Here is a 22603-nt window from a genome sequence, read left to right as displayed (position 1 = left end):
ATATGTTGTGCTTTATATGTGGACTTTATTGCTTCTATACCTTAGCTTAAGAGCACTCTTGTGCTCTACTATGTTATTGTATAGTCAGGAAAGGGTTGTCAGTCTGGCCTGCAGGATGATTGAGGGGGGGGGGGGGGTGAAAAAAATATCTTTAAAACATTCACTTCTATGTATTGTATAATATATAATATAATATATTCATACTGATTAAAAAGAAAGTTCATTTAAAAATGAAAGCCATTTATTCACTCTCATGGTGTTACAAACCTCTTTGACATTCTTTCTTCTGTGAAACGCAAACTTCAAAGTTGAAGGATGTTGGTAACCAAACCATTTTAATGACAATTGACTGTATGGACAAAAACACATTTCTCAAAATATCTTATTGTGTTCAACAAAAGAAGGAAAATCAGACAGGTTTGATACAACATGAAGGTGCGTGAATGATAGCAGAATGTTTTTCTGGTGAACTCTCATTTTAAAATTTGTACAGCTCTTGGTTATCATCTGAAACTGAAACCATATAAATACAGACAGGTACATGGGAGACTATTAGAGGTGAAAAGAGAATTTCACCTTTAAGTATTCCCTGATTGATTTTTAGAGGTATATTAATACTAGTTTATCATCGCAGGTTAATGTTCAGTTTTAAAAATAACAAACTAAAGCTATCTAGCCAATTGCAGTGAGTGAGTTGTACTTTTTCTCGCCAAAATGATATGATCAATATTTGACTAATATTTCCTAATTAACAATTGTGTATTTACACTCACCTAAAGGATAATTATGAACACCTGTTCAATTTCTCATTAATGCAATTATCTAATCAACCAATCACATGGCAGTTGCTTCAATGCATTTAGGGGTGTGGTCCTGGTCAAGACAATCTCCTGAACTCCAAACTGAATGTCAGAATGGGAAAGAAAGGTGATTTAAGAAATTGTGAGCGTGGCATGGTTGTAGGTGCCAGACGGGCCGGTCTGAGTATTCCACAATCTGCTCAGTTACTGGAATTTGCACGCACAACCATTTCTAGGGTTTACAAAGAATGGTGTGAAAAGGGAAAAACATCCAGTATGCAGCAGTCCTGTGGGCGACAATGCCTCGTTGAATCTAGAGGTCAGAGGAGAATGGGACGACTGATTCAAGCTGATAGAAGAGCAACTTTGACTGAAATAACCACTCATTACAACCGAGGTATGCAGCAAAGCATTTGTGAAGCCACAACACGCACAACCTTGAGGCGGATGGGCTACAACAGCAGAAGACCCCACCGGGTACCACTCATCTCCACTACAAATAGGAAAAAGAGGCTATAATTTGCACAAGCTCACCAAAATTGGACAGTTGAAGACTGGAAAAATGTTGCCTGGTCTGATGAGTCTCGATTTCTGTTGAGATATTCAGATGGTAGAGTCAGAATTTGGCGTAAACAGAATGAGAACATGGATCCATCATGCCTTGTTACCACTGTGCAGGCTGGTGGTGGTGGTGTAATAGTGTGGGGGATGTTTTCTTGGCACACTTTAGGCCCCTTAGTGCCAATTGTGCATCGTTTAAATGCCACAGCCTACCTGAGCATTGTTTCTGCCCATGTCCATCCCTTTATGACCACCATGTACCCATCCTCTGATGGCTACTTCCAGAAGTATAATGCACCATGTTACAAAGCTCAAATCATTTCAAATTGGTTTCTTGAACATGACAATGAGTTCACTGTACTAAAATGCCCCCCACAGTCACCAGATCTCAACCCGATAGAGCATCTTTGGGATGTGGTGGAACGGGAGCTTCGTGCCCTGGATGTGCATCCCACAAATCTCCATCAACTGCAAGATGCTATCTTATCAATATGGGCCAACATTTCTAAAGAACGCTTTTAGCACCTTGTTGAATCAATGCCACGTAGAATTAAGGCAGTTCTGAAGGCGAAAGTATTGGTTATTAAAGAACCCCAAAAATGATTCTGAACTTTAGAAAGTCCAGAATAGCTAATTGATCATTACCATGCAACAAATAAAAAATGTATATTTGAATTGTGTGTCAGATAGATGTTGCCTTCATGCACGAATCTGACCAGCATGCTTAACTCCTGTTCTTGCAAAAGGGCCCTGAGATGAAAAAAAAAAGCCTGAACGATGACATGTCTGACCACATAACTTAGGCCTGTCTCAATAATCAATATATCGACTTATCGCGCAATATATGTTCATGACCTCAATAACTTTTGGTGACGCAATAAGTTGTAGATTATATTTACTTCAAAATTTGTCACTGTTTTGTACATTCCACTTTCCCCTGTGTCTTTTGCAGCTTCTTGTACATAGCATTGTGTAGTTGGTGCTAGTTCAAATAAAAAAAAAAATGCTTCTACAACAAAAGTTTCATCTGCAGATATAATCTTGTTTAGGGATCTGTGCCTTTGTGCATACGGACATCTGACTGCTATGTAGTGATTGTGTTTTTCAGCAAAAGTGAACTGTGCACCCTTAATTTACAGAGAAAAGAAGGTCAGGGAAAAATCTGTAGAAGGACTAATCTCCATACCATTTGTTTGTGCATTTTTCTTTTTTCTACTTTTTACTTTGCACTCTTTGTTAGAAAATATAATTATTTACTATTTATTCAAGTTAAAGATATCTAATATTTTGATACTTAATTTCCATGATCTAAATATTCTAAAAATAATAATTAAAAGTTTGGAAGTTTGTAGGCCTTCTTGTATTATTATGCTATTACATTATGATTATATATTCAGTGGCATACAATGGTAACTGACTTATACATACCTGTTATTTAGATTCTATTATATTTAAAACTGATTATTTAGTCAATTCATGCACAGACACTAACATTTGGGGTTGGTAAGATCTTTTCGAAAGAAGTCTCTCATGCTCACCAAATCTACATTTATTTAGTAAAAAATACAGTAAAAACAGAATCATTGTGAAAAATTACAATTTAAAATAACTTATTCTATTGTAAATATTTATTTATGTGATGGCAAAGCTGAATTTTCTATGGAAGGCATTTTCTGCCAAATTTAAATAAATAAATGAAATGATTAAAATTAAAATTAAAACCAGATTAACGATTTCATTACAGAAAACTGTACGCAAAATATGTGACAAAATTGAGAATGAAATTAAATGATTTCATTTTCACGGTGACATACCTGTCAAATTGAAAAATAAAATGCAATTGGTGATTTCACATTTCATTTTCAATAGAGTCTCGAGGCAAGACTGCCAATATTAAAATGAAAAGCCAAACATGAAAAAGAAACTACACGTACAGTTTTAACAAAGCTCTTTATTAACGCTCACGCAATAATAGTGACACAATTCAAATTTAAATGTAAATTTTACTTGTCATTTTAATTCCTCTTTTATTTCACTGTTTTCATTTTCGTTTTCATTTTCAAAGACAACCTGCATGCAAATTATATGTTAATGAGTGGGTGTGGCTCAATTACGTTGTTACGTGGAGGAGCTATAATGGCGGTTATGGCCAGTATAGCAGCAGAATTAAACCAGCTAGCAAACATTTCGGATGATAATGACTTCATTTTGCTACGAGTTGAATCTATCTTGGATAGGGGTGCTCCGATCAGATCGGCCGATCGTTAATGCGCATCTCGTCAGTAAAGCCGGTTCTCTAATCAGCGGTTAATTCCATCAGGTGCGTGATTTCACATAGAGCAGCTGTTACTACACAGAGCCATTGTTAACTGAGAAGATGCGCAAATCCACGTTCATTTTCAGCGTTTATTGGCGCATCTTCTCAGTTAACAATGGCTCTGTGTAGTAACAGCATATGTGAAAGCACGCACCTGATGGAATTAACCGCTGGGCTTTACTGACGAGATGCGCATTAACGATCGGCCGACCGGAGCACCCCTAATCTTGGATACACTTGGACATTTTGCAGCCGTCACAAACTCAGCAGACAGCAGATTTTCCGGGGAGTCTCGTGGAGGCTCAGGCCGAGGAACTGCATTGGGTCGAGGGTTTGACGCTTGCTGGTCAGGCTGGTTGTTTCTTCCACGTTCTAATGCTGCAGCAGCTTCCCGCAAAAGCTCACTAACAGATTCGCCATGTCTCGATTACAATATATTCACATTTTAATGTCGTTTCACACATTGTTTCAACCACCATTCAACTCATGAACACGAGACTTCGACGATTTTCTCTAGCGCCGTTACTTGAATAAGCCACACCCACTCATTAACATATAATTTGAATGCAGGTTGTCTTTGAAAATGAAAACGAAAATGAAAACAGTGAAATAAAAGAGGAATTAAAATGACAAGTAAAATTTACATTTAAATTTGAATTGTCACTATTATTGCGTGAGCGTTAATAAAGAGCTTTGTTAAAACTGTATGTGTAGTTTCTTTTTCACGTTTGCTTTTCATTTTAATATTGGCAGTCTTGCCTCGAGACTGTATTGAAAATGAAATGTGAAATCACCAATTGCATTTTATTTTTCAATTTGACAGGTATGTCACCGTGAAAATGAAATCATTTAATTTCATTCTCAATTTTGTCACATATTTTGCGTACAGTTTTCTGTAATGAAATAGTTTATCTGGTTTTAATTTTAATTTTAATCATTTCATTTATTTATTTAAATTTGGCAGAAAATGCCTTCCATAATTTTCAGCATCATTACATAATTTTTTTTCAGGATTCTTTGATAAGCATAAATTAATGAAAATAAAATTGAAAATAAATAACTTTTTGCAACATTGTAAATGTCTTTACTGTCACTGTCACTTTACTTTTGATCAGTATAATGTATCCCTGCTGAATATGAAAAAGATGGAAAAGATAAGTTTTGATAATTAGTTTCAGTGCCAGTTTTTGAAGAGGGTGTATAACATTAATATATTACCAGTCCTCATTGTCATCAGTGACTGAAGAGTGATTACCAAACCTTGCACTTGCACGATTGCTGTAGGGTGATCAGTGAAAGGTGACTATATGGAGAGATGTGTGGAGAGGATCTTGTAGCTCTTCATCAGATGGGGAAAAGCGAGCGGGGAGGAGACACAGACACACCAGGCGTGGAGTTAAACCTGCGAGTGTGTTCGTGTGCTGGGCTTCTAAGAGCTTCTCTACTTAGATCGTTTATCAATGACAATGAATGGGATGGTCAAATTATCCGCTCGCAGTCTCTCTCTCTCTTTCACTCTCTCGCTGTCTCTTACTCTCACCTTATCGCCATCTCTCTGTCTCTCTCGCTTTGTCACAGTCTCTTTTTCTCTCCCTCTTTTCTCCCTCCTTCCTTTTCTTATCCATCGCTTCCATCCCCATCTCCATTCTCTCTATTTCAGCACAATCTGTCTGTCCTCTACTTCCTCTCAGACCTGAGACACATCATTAGAAGACACTAGAATATCCGTGGTTTTCATGTCAAGCCAACCCGGCTCTGATGGAGTGAGCGTATCCTGTCTGCATCTCTGATATGCTGTCATAAGCATGTTGTTGTCTAATGTTGGGATTGATATCCGGAGGAGCTCTAAGGCTCAGATTTAGTTTCGCTGTTAAGCTGGAAAGCTCATTTGTAATTTTTAAAGGACACATTCTCCTCATGTTCTTTGAAATGGATGTTTCCTTCTGTGGGAATCCCTCAAAGCTTTAGTTAAAAATATAGCATGTAACCTTTAAGGCTACTCCTGAAAATAGGTCCTTAGGCCCAATAAATCTTTGTTTGTATGATCCGTTTGCATTTGTATACTTCGAATGTGTGTGAAATTTGTCTGCCTTTTCTTGTTGAGATTGTGCTGTCTGGTCTAGAAGTGACTTACTGACAATTTAAATATACCTTGCCAACTGATGACTCAGCTTTACATCAACATCTGCATGTTATGAATATTTTAATTTCTTGGTAAATCATACAAAAAAGTCAGGTCTATGTATGTATGAATCAGATGGACATCTTTGTTTGGTTGTTTTGTCGTGTTTTAATTGTTTGTACGATGGCATGTCAAAAACGTAACCATTTTTTATATAATTGGTTGTATCAAATTAATGAGTTAAACTTGCAGCCCTATTTCTAATATAATGCAGTGTTTATTATGGAAACATATGGGTAGCAATATTCAATTTGGAATGTAATATGCAAAATGACAACGCATTTCTGTATTTACATTTACATTTTCCAATACATTTGTGCAACATTTGGTGCAAAATGAAAATGAAAATTAAATTACATTTGTCATTTCACACACTAGTTTTAATATGTAAAATGAATACTAATTATATATATATATATATATGTATATATATATATATATATATATATATATATATATATATATATATATATATATATATATACAGTACAGACCAAAAGTTTGGACACACCTTCTCATGCAAAGAGTTTTCTTTATTTTCATGACTATGAAAATTGTAGATTCATGCTGAAGGCATCAAAACTATGAATTAACACATGTGGAATTATATATGGAATTATATACATAACAAAAAAGTGTGAAACAACTGAAAATATGTCATATTCTAGGTTCTTCAAAGTAGCCACCTTTTGCTTTGATTACTGCTTTGCACACTCTTGGCATTCTCTTGATGAGCTTCAAGAGGTAGTCACCTGAAATGGTCTTCCAACAGTCTTGAAGGAGTTCCCTGAGAGATGCTTAGCACTTGTTGGCCCTTTTGCCTTCAGTCTGCGGTCCAGCTCACCCCTAAACCATCTCGATTGGGTTCAGGTCCAGTGACTGTGGAGGCCAGGTCATCTGGCGCAGCACCCCATCACCCTCCTTCTTGGTCAAATAGCCCTTGATGCCTTCAGTGTCACTCTACAAATTTCATAGTCATGAAAATAAAGAAAACTCTTTGAATGAGAAGGTGTGTCCAAACTTTTGGTCTGTACTGTATACAATATTATACATACATACATACATACACATATATATATATATATATATATGTATGTATGTTTATTATTTATTTATTATTATTTAAACCTCTTTTTTGTATTATCAAGCATATGTGGCCTTGGTGAGAATATTGATAATTTAATATTTCATCCATTGACATAAAATTTATTTTATTTTTTTACATATACATGACCGATATGTGTAATGAGTGATATTTATTTTGCCTTTTTGACCTTTCCTTTTGTTTTTTACCTTTCTTTTTAATTGTTTTGTTTGAAAAGGAACACAATTCAGTTGGACTCACAAAAGAAAAGGCGTTGTTTTAGAGATTAAAAAGTAATGTTATGTAATGTTATAATTATGTAAATAATTCATTGAACATTACTGAATTGTTTAGTCATTAGGGCGCAGCTATGACATTACAAGAGAGATGCTGTCAAATTTAGTTTGATAAATAATGTAATGTTAAATATCTGTTTAAAAAACTATGATGTATAATAATCAACAGGCAATTTTCAGTCCATTTCATTTCACTTTACAAGTTTGCTTTAACTAATTCAGTGGTTCAAATTTGGCAGAAAATTCAGCATGTGACACCCGGGAACTGCAGGAATAGCAATAGAGTACCGATGCATGATCTGCATCTGCTGTTAGTCGCTCACCAGCAGGTGGCGCAAGCGGGTGTTGATGGAGACCAAAGCAACAGATAGAGCAAGTAATTCATTCACACAAACCGATCTGCAGAAATGGAGCAAGGACTAAGCAGAATCTGTGATTATCAGGATCAGTATATATATATATGAAAAAGCTATTTGAGACTCAAAAGCTGTGTTTACGTTAAATTCAGCATCTTCGCTGTTACTCCTTTCGACGTAAAGCCACATGTAAGCAGCTCCAAAGGAGATTATAATGCTATCTTGCCCGACGCTGATATAAAGAACTAACATTACGTCTAAGACGTGTTGTTTTTGGTTGCTTTGTTTTTTTCTTAACTTTTATATCATTGCTTGGCTGACTCTGAGTTGTAATACTGAGGTTTCCCTCTTACATCACACTCCCGAATTCCCCAACGACGCTTAACGCGCCTCCATGAGCTAATAGGGTGACATGAACAAGACCTCTGATCTCAGTATTTTGATCTTTATCAGCTTTTCTGCAAATGTATACTGGTTCTGATGATCATAAGTCCTTACTTTATGCTACAGAAGTCCTAAGAGTCCATCGATTATTAATATTTTTCTTTCATCACGACTTAATTTTCTCATTATCTCACCATAATTAAAGTTGTTTTCTTGTTATAATGAATATTTTCTCATTATCTCGACATAATGAAAGTTTTTTTTTTTTTTTGTGATCACGACTTCATTTTCTAGTTATCTCGACATAACTAAAGTTTACAATGTTTGATTTGTTTGATCTACTGTTGCTATAGTAACAGACTATAACAAGACAGATAAACCGTGAGCTCTTACTGTGTATTATGGATATTTCTGCAAATTTTGCTTCTCTTAGTATTAACGTCTACAGTACATAAAGGCTAATCAGTCACTGTTGATATTTCTTCCAGAGACAGCTAAACATAAACGTTAAACATTTTGTTTGTGTAATTAACGTTTAAGTAGTCAAAGCAACACTGCAAACACAGACAGAGCACCTTCAGAAGGATGCTAGGATAATATCAAATCTTTTAGAGCTGCTTGAATTCAACTTGCTTTATTTTCCTTTTATTTGAAATAATTATACACATTTAGTATTTTTTAGTACTCATGACTCATGTAGGATATGCTGTGACTGATATTATGTATGTTACAAGCTTGGGATGCTGTTTGAATACGGACATCTGATTGATATGTAGTGATTCATATCAATTATTCAGTAATACAGTGCACCCTTAATTTACAGAGAAAATATGGTCTTTTTTTCTACTTGTTTCTTTTCATTTTTTGTTAGAAAATGTTTTACTATTTATTCAAGTTGTTTAAGGTGTTTCATATTTTGACTTAATTCCCATGAATTTCCATGATCTAAATATTCTTAGGAATTAAAAATGTGTTGTCATTTGAAAGTGTTTTGGCCTTCTTGCATTATTATGCTGTTATATTATATGTTCAGTGGCATAAAATGGTCTTTAAAATGACAATGATATTGTTTATCTTATTTATTTTTTAATGAGGCAGTATATCACATGACAAAAAGTTGTTATCGTGACAGGCCTAATGCTGACGATTCAATGACATCTTTTCAGGCAGTGATGTTTTTGGAGTGTCCTTGTGTCTCTGCGTGAATGAGCTTCAGTGAAACGACGACCATAGTGCTCCTTCTTTCCCCTCACTTAACAGGGCTCGACAATAAGGATGGCCCGGGGCCAGCTTGAAAGATGCTCGGGACAGTTGACGGTTTGTCACTTGCACTTGCATTTGTAGCAAAGCCCGCATTAAGCCTTGCTAAAAAGCAGAGACTAAGAGTGAATTTGTTCTTCTTCTTTTTTTTTTTTTTATGTGCAGATATTTTTTTCTCAGCTTTCATCTATTTTGGGTAGACTGTTTTCCACAAACTCTGCTGTCAATTCAGAGCACTCTCTGAAAGTATACATTTTGAAAGCCAAATGACACTTTCTACACTGCTCTCCACCGCACGCTTGTTTTTAATCATTCGGCCTTGCAGATATTTCACAACTTTACAACTGCCATTCTTAATCTGCAATCTCGCTTTCTTCTTCTCCTCGTTCTCCCACTCAATTACTCTTTTCCTCACTGGCTCTCCCACACACTTCGTTCGGTGGAGGATCCCCTCCCCATACAACCTTTTGAAATGCTGGCGCAGTGGCTGGCTATCCCTTATCACTTATTTAGCCCCGTTTCCACCGTAGGAACTTCCCCCTGGAACTAGGGCCGGTACTAGGTGTGTTTCCACCACAGGAACCAGGATCTAAATGAAGTTCTGGTGTAAAAAAATTTACCCCTCAGAAAGTACCTGCTCGCTAGGTAGTATCTTTTCAAAGGTCCGGAACTTTCGGGGATGGGATTTGGGCACTGAGCATGCTGATTGGTTGATTTCACGCTTCTTTGTATTTCAGCCACCATATTCGCATAATTTGTAAAAAAGAATTTGTTATTTTGTCAGGAAATGTAATTTTAAGAGTATTTCAGGTGAGAATGTAGTTGTTTTAAACTCAAATCTGTGGTTTATTTATAAAGACCGTGCCTATTTGAAATTGTGCTTCCTGATTTCGGAGACGTGAGCTCCAGGCACTGGGCACTCGGTGCTCATGTATCCCGATGAGAGCAGCCTCACCTCGGCTAGTCCTTCTGACATTTGCCCCCGGCTCTGATGTCTCTGTAGTGGTTAAGCGAAAGATGTAATTCATTTTGGGTAAATCTAACAGGTAATCTTTGATCTTTATTGTATTATTCAATTAATCTATTAAATTTGTTAAAAGGAAAATTAAGAGAATTAAAAAATACTGTTTGATATAATATTTTGTTTCATTGTAATGTATGTATGTTCCCTGAACTACATTCTGCGGCTATTAATATGTTTAAATGAAACTGAAAAGAGGCAGTGGTGTTTATATCATATTTTGTCTTATTTTAAATAGTGGTCGACCTATATTGTTTTTTGACAGCTGAAGCTGATGCCGATATCTTGTAAAGCAGGGAGTCTGATAGCCGATATGTGTGTATATATGTATATAAATTTTTTATTCATATTAAGAAATCTATTTTCACATTAAGAAATTTGAAATCATTTGACAATGGATTAAAAAATAAATGTGTAAAATAAACATACTTTAGATGACAAAGTATTTTTCACTAATAAATAAATATTTTAGAAAAATTTAATTAAAAAGGAAGTAACCACTGTAACCAATAGGGCACTCATTATTCTGGGAAGTTTGTGTGCATTGGGAATCATATTTTCAAATAAAGCCAAGGTAACACTTATTTTACACACAGCACACAGTGAAAATGACATGAAAATGACAGTGGGTGAATGCATAAAGCGCAACATAATTTAAAATCATGTTTAAAGTTTAAAGCATTCAATCAACACGGACCGATCATCACACATAGACCACGTGATCATGCTGAATAAAAATGCACACTTCACAAGATCTCACAGCTGGATTTGACTAAGTTTGCAAGGTTTGTGAAATTAAATGCATATTTGCTTAATGCTGATGACAAAAGAGAAAGTATTATAATGTTTGCCTTTCTATTACTAATAATATAAAAGCAATTGTTATAATACTTTCTGTATACATTAATTCCTTTGTTTAACTGTTCTATCTGATTATTAGACAGACTTATATTCGTATTAGACAGAACTGTTAACAACAACAGCGAACAAGTGCTGCCTTTCTCAGCGCCGTCAAAATAAATGTCCCACCTCGAACACATCGGTCAAGCAGAAAAACTTAACAGGTGATATTTGAAAAATGCCAAATATCGGCCAATATATCGGCCGTGGCAATATATCGGCCTTGGAGATATATCGGTCGACCAGTAATTGTAAATTTATTGAGGTAAATTGCAGTAGCCAAGGTGAGCTGACTGATGTTATCTTTGCAGAATTACCGAAATTGCGTCGTTCTGGCCACGGGAGTTCACACTTTCGCAGTCCAAACTACCGATGATGCAGGTCCAAAATTTGCGCAAGTTACTTTGTATTGAGAAACGTGCACAGACTTGCGTCCAGACTATTTGCCTAATCTTCTTGGTACTTTAGACCGTGATGCAAATGCTGACAGCAACAGGTCTGGGGGAAAAAAGTTTTTGGGACAAATTGTTCCAGGTAATTTCAGTGGAAAAGCGGCTTTTGTTTCCTTTCTTATGAAAACAGTAGCGCTGCTGCGGGTGAACCCTGCACCACATGAACTCACCCAGGCACTTTTCCCGGAACATCCTCGTCATGGTCTGGGTGGCCTCACCTGAACCGGGCTGTTGATAAAGTGTAGCGGATAGAGACAGTTCATTAAGTCTGTGCACTGTGTAAACAAGTGTGCTTAGGTATTTTGTGTGTGTATGATCTGATGGCAGATTAGGAAGTTTCAATTCAGGCTCCATTCACTGGTTAGGGCAGATTCTACAGGCAATTTACACTCGATTACACTGTGTACCTTAATCAGGAGTGACATGATTCTAGCAAGAAGTAATTTATCTGTTCACAATGAAAGAGAACGCTGCACAAGAACATGTTACCCGAACTAATTTGCTCTATAATATACACTATAAAAATGTGCAGTGTGATTTTGATGTTTTATTTAATTCATGTTTAAACCGGTTGTTAATTGTACAATTACCATTCAAATTTTTCTATTTTGTTGAATGAAGTTTCTTATGCTCACCAAGGCTGCATTTATAAGATCAAAAATACAGTAAAACAGCAATATTCTGTAATATTATTACAATTTAAAATATATATTTTCTATTTTGATATATTTTAAAATGTAAGTTATTCCTGTAATGACAAAACAGATTTTTTTTTTTTTTGGGATTGTCACGATCCTTCAGAAATCATTCTAGTCTTTGCTGAAAATAAATTTATAATGAACAGCATTTCATTGAAACAGAAATCTTTTGTAACAGTGTAAATATCTTTCCTGTCACTTTTGATCAATTAAATACGTCCTTGCTGAATAATAGTATTCATTATTTTCTAGAAAAATAAAAAAAAATCTTACTGACCCCAAACGTTTTAGTGGTAGTGTAACAAACAATGCATTTAATACACGAAACAAGAAATTTCTACATTTTCATGACGCATTTACAAATAGCTTTTCTTCGTCCATTTGTGTGTTAAACATTTAAACTCATTAGCTAAACTACATTTAAAAATAAATAAATAAATAAACAGTATTAGATGTTTATCTATTTGTAGGTTTGTGTTTTATTTACATTTTTATATTTAAATGAATACATTAAAAAATATTTGTTTTATTTACAGTTTATTTTGAACGAATCGGTAGATATTTGAGTTCCTCTGTTATATTGATTTTATTTTTCTTTTTTTTTTTCTTTTTTTTTTACATGTAAAGACTTTATTAGCATTGTAGAGAGATGAGAGAGAACTTTTTTTCTAATGAGCTAATGAATAATATTGACTTCTACAGTGGTGCATAGCTGAAAGTAGCTACGTCTAACTGCATTGCTACAATGGCCTCATGCTGTGTCAGAAGAGCACAAGACATTTTGACTGGCTAATGAGTGTCTGTGTGTGTTTTCGCAGACATGCCCATCTTTGGCCAGTGTCCTGCCCAGGATGACTTCTACCTGGTCATGTGCAGCCACTGCAGTCAGGTAGTCAAACCCCAGGCCTTCCAAGCACACTACGGTAAGAACATCACCTGCTCTCCACAGCTGATTCACTCTCTGTTTCTCCAACTCTGCTCTCTCTGCCGTCTTCAATGGAGGTGTTTTAGTAAACTCCTAAGACAGAAATCCCTCCTGCACCCACCTCTGCTCTCCCTCAACTATCATAACATGAAGAGGGAAGAACACAAGCCTTTGATACCCACCGCCAGAGTTCTGTTTACTATCCTCAAGTTAATATTTGATGTGCTCTTTTTAGTTGGCACGTCTGTGCTGTTTTATCCAATCTAGATCACGTAAAACCTCCCATAGCCGTCAGAAGTTTTCGGGAATAAAAAATAAAATCACTCCCACTTTAACAGAACTCTGATCTATATTTTGAGGAAAATAACTTGAGGATTTATTTATTTTTAAGCTATTTAAAACTTGTCAGCCGTGGTTTTATACTATAGCATTTGTTTTAGCATATGAACGTGACACATTATTCTGCCAAAATGCTCAAATTTGAGCATTTTTACAAATTTCAAGAAAGCGCTGTTAATCGTATGGATGTATTGTGGGAGAGAACTCTTAATGGAGCTGGGATCTTTTTCTTATGTGCTGAAATCTGTGTTAAGTTTTATTCTCGTTTTGATATAGAAAATGCTTGGCCCAGTCAAGGTCTTGCTTTGTTCCTGCTCTGAACATGATAATTAAGCTTGAACGAAGTCTCCATTACCAGATGATGAATCAATTCGTTTTTAAGATACTGTAGTGATAGTAGCTGTTCACGTGGACTCATTATTTCAGAATTAACCACAAGGGGGAGACAAAATGTCTTTAAATCCCAGTGGTAAATTATTTGGTGCTTTTTTTCATGCTGTAAAGTAGTGCAACAGAAAGAATGAACGAATAAATAAATGAATACAAAAAAAAAATCTACACCTTTCTAATGTGAAGTGCATATGGTAGTTTTTTATATTTTTATTACTGTCAGTTCAAAACATGATTAATTTTTTTTTTATTAATAAAAAATTTAACAATTCTTTTAAAAAGAATTATTAATGACACTGTGCACCGGTTGTCAGGCTATCTGGACCCAAAATTAAACCGTTATGTGATTGGAAGATTTCCTGTGGCCATAATTGAATCCAAAAACATGTCACAGGACTGAGAATTTGTGCAGATTGCGAAAGTTGCAAAAGAGCCAAAACATGTTGACATCAGTGCGCTTGACGCTCTGTTCAGCTTCCAGAAGATCAGTTTTTCAGGACGGCATTGATGGTTTAATATTCTACAGTATGATCTGTTTATTGCACTCCGACTTAGCCAGTTCTGCCGTTTTTTTTTTTTTGTTTTTTGTGTGTGATCAATTTACACAAACACACAAATGTTATGAACACTGGGACTCTTTTATTCTAGAAAGATTAATGAGCAGTTTTACTACACCGACCATGAAACTTTTACATACTCAAGTGCTTGACTAATAGCGTAGGGAAGAATCTAGTTCTGGCAAGTGCTTATCCAGCATGAGGATTAATAAATCATAATGAGCTGAAACAAGCTGTGGTGCTAAGGGATATGTATTGCAAACAACATATGAATCTGCAGTCAGAAAGTTAAGTATATTTTAAAAGCGATTTCTAAGAGGATTGGTAACAATTTTAAGTCCTTTTTTGTGTGTGTGTGTTTAAATCTTGCCATCATTTCTGTTGGGTGGTTTAGATCTGCTTGTTGAACATTTGCATGTTAAACATTTTGCAGGAGACTTTTGCACAGTTATTATGAGTATTTTATTACCTTCTTAAATAAGAAACAAATTTGTATCCTCTTTAGTGATCATCAGTTTAAAATGGTCTCAAAACATCCCCTGTGCTTGAATTGATCAACTGACTATATATCATCTTTCACTAAATTATGCTTCTGTGGTTATTTCTGGATTGTGCAGTGACACTGAACCTCAGGATGCACAGATATTCTTGTATATAGAAAGATTGCACTCCCTTTCTCTGGGATCTGCTTGACATACTTTGCCCACTTTATTGGTAGTATTTAAAGTTTATTGATGATAGCGACATTTAAATTTGCAGTTATAAAGAGCTCATTTAAAAAGTGGGGATATTTGCGTTACAGTATTTCTTTGTCATCATAAATGAGCATCATCATCATCACAATGTGTACTCTCATACACGATGTTAGAGTGCTTAGATTGTGGCATCTGCCATTTTTCAAATGCATTTTAGAAATATATTTTTTAGTACTGCAAAATGACATCACTGATGAAAGATCTTGACAAACTATTTTAGAGACACAAAAAGTTTTGAAGAGATGCTGGCTTCTTGATTTGTTCTCCATTTAAAAAAAAAAAAAAAAAAAAAAAAAAGCTCAAAATGGTACATTTCTACACTGATTTCATCCACACTGATCATCCTTCTTTTGCCAAGGCTCTTGTTTTTATGTCTGTAGTTCCTTGTAGTCATTTGTCAGGTTGCAGTATTTGGTGTTCAGTTTCCTTACACTAATCTCAGATTGTGTGGAATGATATTGTAGATTGTTTTGTTGTAATTGGGGCTTTGTTGATTGGGTCTTTGGTTACTCAAATTACTGTTGGCTCACTTTCTTAGAGCAGTGCCAACAACCCAGCAAATAGCTGCAAGCATCTGTGAGAAATAAATAAGTCAAGGATTTCTTCCTGGTGTCCTTCATTTTTTATTTTGTAAGTGTGTCGTGTGTGTTTTTGCTGTAGTTTTATCAGCACAGATAAACACAGGCGAGACATCAGGCTAGTATGTGTGTGGGAGTGTGTGTTTGCTGGAGGGCTTAGTGACGAATGCTAGGCAGAAGTAGCAGGAGTGTGTGTGTGTGTGTGTGTGTGTGTGTGGTGTTGACAGGCAAGTACAGAGAGACCAGAGCATTTGTTAGTTCAGCACAGCGGTTCACTCATTTGACTAAATGCTCTAGCACATTTGTGTCTGGTATTTACTACTGAGAGAAAGCAAATTTGTGTATTTAGAAGCGGAGAGTGTCTGAATGTGTGTGTCTAAGTAGTAATCATCTTAGCTTAAATGCAAGTTTGGTCAGCTTCCCATTAAAATAGATGTCTTGGACAAAATGCAAAGCCAGATGAAGATTTTTGTAGTCAAAAATCCTCAAAAGTTAAGCGTTTATTTACTTTTGCCATCAACATTTTAAGCATTCAAAGAGTAAAACCGTGCAAATTTCTTGCCCCTCAGAGAGAAGACACAGCTCCAGCAGCAAGCCCCCATCCAGCTTTGCAGCGTTCGCAAACTCTCGAAATAAGAGCAGCAAATCAGCCAAAGAGAAGCCGCCTCACTGGAAGCCTCCCTTCCCCTATAGGGTGCCGCAAGAAGAGAGGTGTGTATGTGTGTTTGATGGAGTGTAAGTGAATTTAATGGATAAATGTGTTAAGATAAGCAGCCCATTCTTGCTTAATACAAAAGATGTAATCTGAAACACACCCACATTTGGTACAGTATGAGACTCTTTATTTCTGTGCCTCCCAGTCCCATCCCTGCAGCTAAAGGAGAGAAGGACCTTCTGAAGGTGGAACCCTCACCCAAACTTCCCCATGTGCCCGCCTCTTCTTCCACTTCCTCCTCGCCCTTAAATACTGTGAGCCCCTTTACCTTGAAGTCAGGCCATAACTTCCCCTCCATACCAAAGGTTCCACAGCTGGCCTCAGGTCAAACCCTTAATGGAAAGGGCCACCTCTCATCCCAAGACAAGAAACAAGACAGTAGCAGAAGACTGTACAAGAGACCAGGTGAATGCCAATACTCACTGCTGCTACTTTATATTTATGTCACAGAAAAAAAAAAATTATAATAAAAAAAATTATCGAACTTTTTTTTTTCTTTTCTTTTTTTAACTCTGTGTTTGTTCTGTTCTGTTATTTTCCTTAAATCAGAGCGAGAGTTTAATCCAGATATCCACTGTGGGGTTATGGATATGACAGCAAGTAAGCCATGCACGAGATCCTTAACATGCAAGGTATGTATCTTCTACACTTTGAAACATGTTTTTAGTTGGAATTAGGAATGCACTTTGGACATTATGGTCCTCACAAATAGGAAGTTAAAATGTTATTACCAATAATAAGTATTGAAGAATTGTTAAACACTTTACAATAAGGTTCATTAGTTGACTACTTCAGTTAACATCAACTAAGAATGAGCAATACTTCTACAGCATTTATTGATCTTAGTTGATGTTGATTCTAACATTTATCAATACATTATAAAACTCAAAAATTGTGCTTGTTAACGTTAGTTAACGCACTGTGAATTAACATGAACTAACAGTGAACAACTGTATTTACATTAAAATTAACAAAGATTACTAAACACTGTAATGGCGCCAATATTTTATTTCATTTTTTAATTTTCGTCCTAATATAATATAGCAATATAGCATTAATAAACAAATATATATATATATATATATATATATATATATATATATATATATATATATATAATAATGCCAATATAGCATTAATAATATAGCAAAAATAATAAGATATTATGTTGTAAATAATTATTTTGAATATAGTATTATTGCAATATAGAAGTAATAATACAGCAAAATATTCAGTTGAGATTGCATTTTATTTTTGTATTTGGTTCTAATATAATAATATACCAATACAACTTTAATGTTATACCAACAAAAGTTCAAATATTATCCCAGATTTATATAATTTCTAAATATCTTCTTAAACAGAATGATCCTGACCTATATCAATATGGTCACCATCAGTGTATTCTATATAGGATGTCCCTAATGTTCAAATTTCTTTGAATATGTGAACCAATCATTTAATTGTTGGACTGAACTGTTAAATATCCCCTCAATTCGACCACAGACACATTCCATTAGTCAGAGGAGGGCGGTGCTCGGACGGCGGCAACTCTTTGACACGCTGCTTGCTGAGCACAAGAGCAAAGCTCGCGACAAGGAGCTGCAGTTCAGGTTGGACCCCTCACACGCAGCACCCCCTCTCAGGGACCCTCCCCCCTCCCGCCTCTCGCAAGACCTTCATCCGGTGTCCCATGGCAATGGCACTGCCGATGCCACCAAGCCTTTGCCCCTCAGCAAACCCAAACCTCATAATTCTGGGCTTCCAAGGTGAGTTGCTTCCTCCTGCCTCACTACTTACTCTAAACTGGCTTCCTGTTGATTCATTCGCCAAATTTATTATAGATCTCCAGTTGTGTTTTTTTTGTTCTTTGTTCGGGTGGTCGATAACCATGGCAAAGGTTAAGGTGCTCTTCTGTATCTTCAGACTCAACAGCAGTAACTCTCACAGTGGAGGAAACCCAGCCGTGGCACACGACCAGGCCCACCACTCTCACTCGGCCCCTGTTGGTCCCGAGACCAGCCGCCTCTCCAGTGACGAAGGGGAGAACGAGGAGAGAGAGGAGGCCATGGAGAAACTGGACTGCCATTATTCAGGTTACCACCCACGGCCAGCAGCTGTAAGTACAAGAAACCTTGTGATCTTAGTGTTAGGGAGTTTTTTGTTGTTGTTGTTGTTGTTGTTTTTTTTTTTTTTTTTTTTTTAAGTAGTGAATTTTTCAATCTGAAGTGCCTGCTTAGAAAGTCACTTGCATTTATTTCCCATTTTTGAATCAGTAAGCTGTTTTAAAAGGAGTTTAAATGAATATCCATGGCCTCATTTGAATCCAATTTTGTGTCGAGCCAACTTCTTTAAAGTGGGTTTCAGTTTGATTCTGCACATTTCTTTGTGAAATTGAAATCTATCAAATAATAAAACTAACATGAAATTTTTACAAATCCAAATAAATCAATAAATAATACAATCAAAGGCAACCATTGCATTTTAATCACGTCTGTGTTGTGTCTCTTACCAGTACTGCTCTTTTGGAAGTCGGTTGTACGGTAGAGGTTGTTACGCGTTCGACCGGCGCTGGGATCAAGTACGTTTTACTCTCACCACCATGTTGGACAAACATGTCAACTCACAAATGTGGAAGTAAGTGTGTGTGACACCATTCCCACAATCAGCTGTTTTTCCATTAAACAGAATCCTAATTGTGATTTCTTGCATTTAATTTGTAGGAAAATCCCTCTGGCCTCAGAGAACTCTGCAACAACACTGACAGCCTCTCACCGGACAAGCACAAACTCCCATTCTTCCTCATCCTCCTCCATTTCTGCAGGGTTTCTCAGCCTGTCCTCACCACCACCTTATGACAGCAAGCCGGTCCTGTCGTATGGCACCACCCTGAACGCCCGCTCTTCTCCGCAAGCATCCGCCACCGAGCAGCCTGCCTACAGTGGCGCTTCTAGACACGTGTCGGCCTCATCACCCCAGATGCCTTCAGCCCACTCGTCCTCGCTACCCTCGTTGGGCTCCAACCGACCCCTCAAATCTCGATCTGGTACAAAGTCCTTTAAGGCGCGGGAGCCATCCTCCAGCCTAAATAACTCTATGGTCAAGGGCAGTACTAACAGCAGTGTTAGCGTCAGCGGTAGTGCAAGCAGTAGCCTCAGTTCAGGAAAGAAGCGGAAAAACAGTTCCCTGTTTACCACCCACAGCACTTACACCTCTGAATCCTCCTCCTCCTTATCTTCTAAAAAGAACTGTGCGATAAACTCCTCAAGTCTTGGCAGTGCCTACCACACCTCGCTCGCCTCCACCCCTTCTTCATCTTCATCGTCAACAACGCTGTCGTCATCCCACAGTGGGGTGTACAGTGTGGGGGTAAACTGTACCCCAGGCAGGGCCAACTCTTTGAGCCTGAAGCAGGAGTCGACAGGACGTGGCCCTCCTTCAGGCAGCCCGGCCGAGTCCATTAAACGCATGAGCGTGGTGATGAACAGCAGCGACTCCACCCTCTCCCTCGGGCCATTTGTTCACCAGAGCAGCGATCACCACTCAGATGCACGTCTGGAAGCAAAAAGGAGGAAGGGCTCACCTGGCTCAAGTAGCCTCAACAGCACAGGTGCAAAAACCTTGTGTTCGGTTTTATTTATTTGTTTTTATTCAGATTCCTGTGTCATTTAGGGTTGGGCGATGTCTACAAATTTGGCATCGGGCGATGTCTACAGTGAAACATTGTGATGGACGATGACATCAGCGGGGGCGAGCACGGCGGGGGTCGGGGGGTGGATGTGGCGTTAGCAGGTGTGCCCAAAGCATGAATCCTTATAAGAGAAAACAACTAACGAATCCTAACACTGTATCTACACCGTGCGAGCGACATGGTGCGACGCGACAAAATACTGCAGAACCACTGATCTATAATATAGATTAATTTATCTATAGATCAGTCAATAGTCATTATAATCAGTGATCAGATGTATAGCTGTAATGTCTGAAGCTTAGACAAATACACACACAGCAGTTCAAATGTCTTTCATGTAGAATATCTCACATAAATACAGTTTATGGATTAAGTGATGGTGAACAGGTGGGTGGAAACTGAAAGTGTGTCAGTATCGCATGCCTTTTGTTTTAAAAGGGACAGCATTCCTACCTATCCGTGTCATTACAATTTTAACCAACCATTTTAAGTAAATCTAATGTATCTGAAAAAAATATTTGTTATAATTTTTTCAAAAATTGTAAATTAAATATATTGTATATGAGCAACTATAATTTTTATAAGTTGCTCCCTTTTCACTACTGTTAAAGGAATAGTTAACCCAAAAATTATCATTGTCATCATTTATTCAAGTTTTTCCAAATTCAATCAATCCTTGATTCAAGTTAATGATTTTTAATTGATTTGGTCTAAAGAGAGAACAATTAATGACGGTTTTTGTTTGAAGACATAGAAAACAACTACTAAAATAAATGTTGCTAACTGCAGCTTGACTAAAAGTAATGACTAAAAATGCAATGACCTTTTGTCGACTAAAACTAGACTTAAACTATATAAGACTAATATGACTAAAATGTGATATTAAGCATTTTCGTCTCAAGATAAAGACTAAGACTAAATCAAAAATCCCTGTTAAAATTAACACTGATCCTCAGTACCACTGACAAACATATAATCTTGTAAAATGTGTGCTCCGTATTATAAACAGAGAGTACGTGTGATCGCGAAAGTGAAATTAAAAAGCGATTGTGAATTCTAAAACGGGTCGGGGGGTAATCACGATGCTGGCTTAACATCATGTTGTCTATCAGCCATCGGGGATGGATGATGGGATCGTCTACCGGCCCAACCCTAGGTTCATTTTGGTTTTGATCTAGATGTGGTTTCATTTTAGTTTATTTCAGATTTATTTGGTTTCTGTTTAATTTAGTTTTCATTTGAATCTAGTTTCTGTTTCATCCTATCTTGGTTGCAGTCCAGTTCGTTTAATTTCAGTTTAGTTGTAATTGAGAATCTAATGTCACTTTGGTTTTAGTTGAGGTTCGGTTTCATTTTAGTATTAAATGCAGTTTCTATTTCATTTCATGTTTTTTTTATTTGGTTAGATTTTTACATTTTGAGTTTAACTTTGATCAAGTCTTAATTTTATATTTAATTTTAGTTTAGTTTTAATCCAGATTTCTGTCTACAGTAATCTTTTTTTAGTATTCAGTTTCTGTTTCATTCCAGTTAATTTGGTTTCTGTTTTATTTCAGTTTTAATTCCATCAGTTTCTGTTTTGCTTTATTATTAATATGATTTCAGATTTAAATGAGTTTCTTTGATCCAGTTTCTGTTTAGTTTTAATCCAGGCTGGCTAATGCCTTTTTGCCATTTTTTTTAATTTAATTGTCTTTGTTTAGATCTAGTTTAGTTTGATCTAGTTCCTATTTCATCTCATTTTGGTTTCAGTCCATTTTTCATTCGGTCTAATTGTAATTTAGTCTAGTTTCCATTTCTATACTTTAGTTTTAATTTGTTTTCTGATTCATTTTAATTTAGTTATGATCCAGTTTAGATTTTATTTCTTTGTAGTGTTGATCCAGTTTCTTTATTATTTATTGTTACTTTGATCCTGTTACATTTTCATTTCAGATTAAATAGAATTTTGCTATTGCTTCATCATACAGATCATACAGAACTCTCAGGCTGACTAATCTCTTTTTTTTTTACATCGTTATAGAATGTCCTGAAACACTAAATACTAAATAACACTAAATAATATTTAATTTGTAAACTTGGAATAATTATTATATGCTGTTTGCTTGATTATAAAAAACTGCTGTCTCCTATTTACATTTTGCAATGACTTTGACAGCGTCTGGAGCAGGAGGGGGAGGGGGACAAGGTCCTGGCAGGCTCAAAATGTCCAAGTCTCCATCAATCAACAACATCCACAGCAAGCAAGCTCGCTCTACACCTGGTCCACCAGGGCTCCCTAACAGTTCACTCATACATCAGGTTAGTAACAGCATCTGATTCATTCCTTTAGTTTAGAATAT

The 22603-nt window shown here is 36.4% G+C and overlaps 1 protein-coding gene across 2 annotated transcripts in view; it reads left to right on the top strand.

The window, feature by feature from the left end:
* LOC132119431 (ataxin-7-like) overlaps window positions 1-22603 on the top strand; it is a 35881-nt gene that overhangs the window by 10288 nt on the left and 2990 nt on the right. For both annotated transcript variants that reach the window (XM_059529381.1, XM_059529382.1), the window contains 9 exons: window positions 13130-13234; window positions 16425-16566; window positions 16716-16975; window positions 17120-17202; window positions 18077-18339; window positions 18497-18689; window positions 19086-19207; window positions 19294-20180; window positions 22420-22562. In XM_059529381.1, the coding sequence (XP_059385364.1) occupies window positions 13130-13234; window positions 16425-16566; window positions 16716-16975; window positions 17120-17202; window positions 18077-18339; window positions 18497-18689; window positions 19086-19207; window positions 19294-20180; window positions 22420-22562 (2198 nt within the window). The remainder of the gene's footprint in view (window positions 1-13129; window positions 13235-16424; window positions 16567-16715; window positions 16976-17119; window positions 17203-18076; window positions 18340-18496; window positions 18690-19085; window positions 19208-19293; window positions 20181-22419; window positions 22563-22603) is intronic.

The sequence above is a fragment of the Carassius carassius genome, chromosome 38 (genome assembly GCF_963082965.1).
Source record: "Carassius carassius chromosome 38, fCarCar2.1, whole genome shotgun sequence".
In the NCBI taxonomy this organism is placed as follows: Eukaryota; Metazoa; Chordata; class Actinopteri; order Cypriniformes; family Cyprinidae; genus Carassius; species Carassius carassius.
Note: the sequence above shows the minus strand (reverse complement) of the source record. Positions and strands in the feature narration are given on the sequence as shown.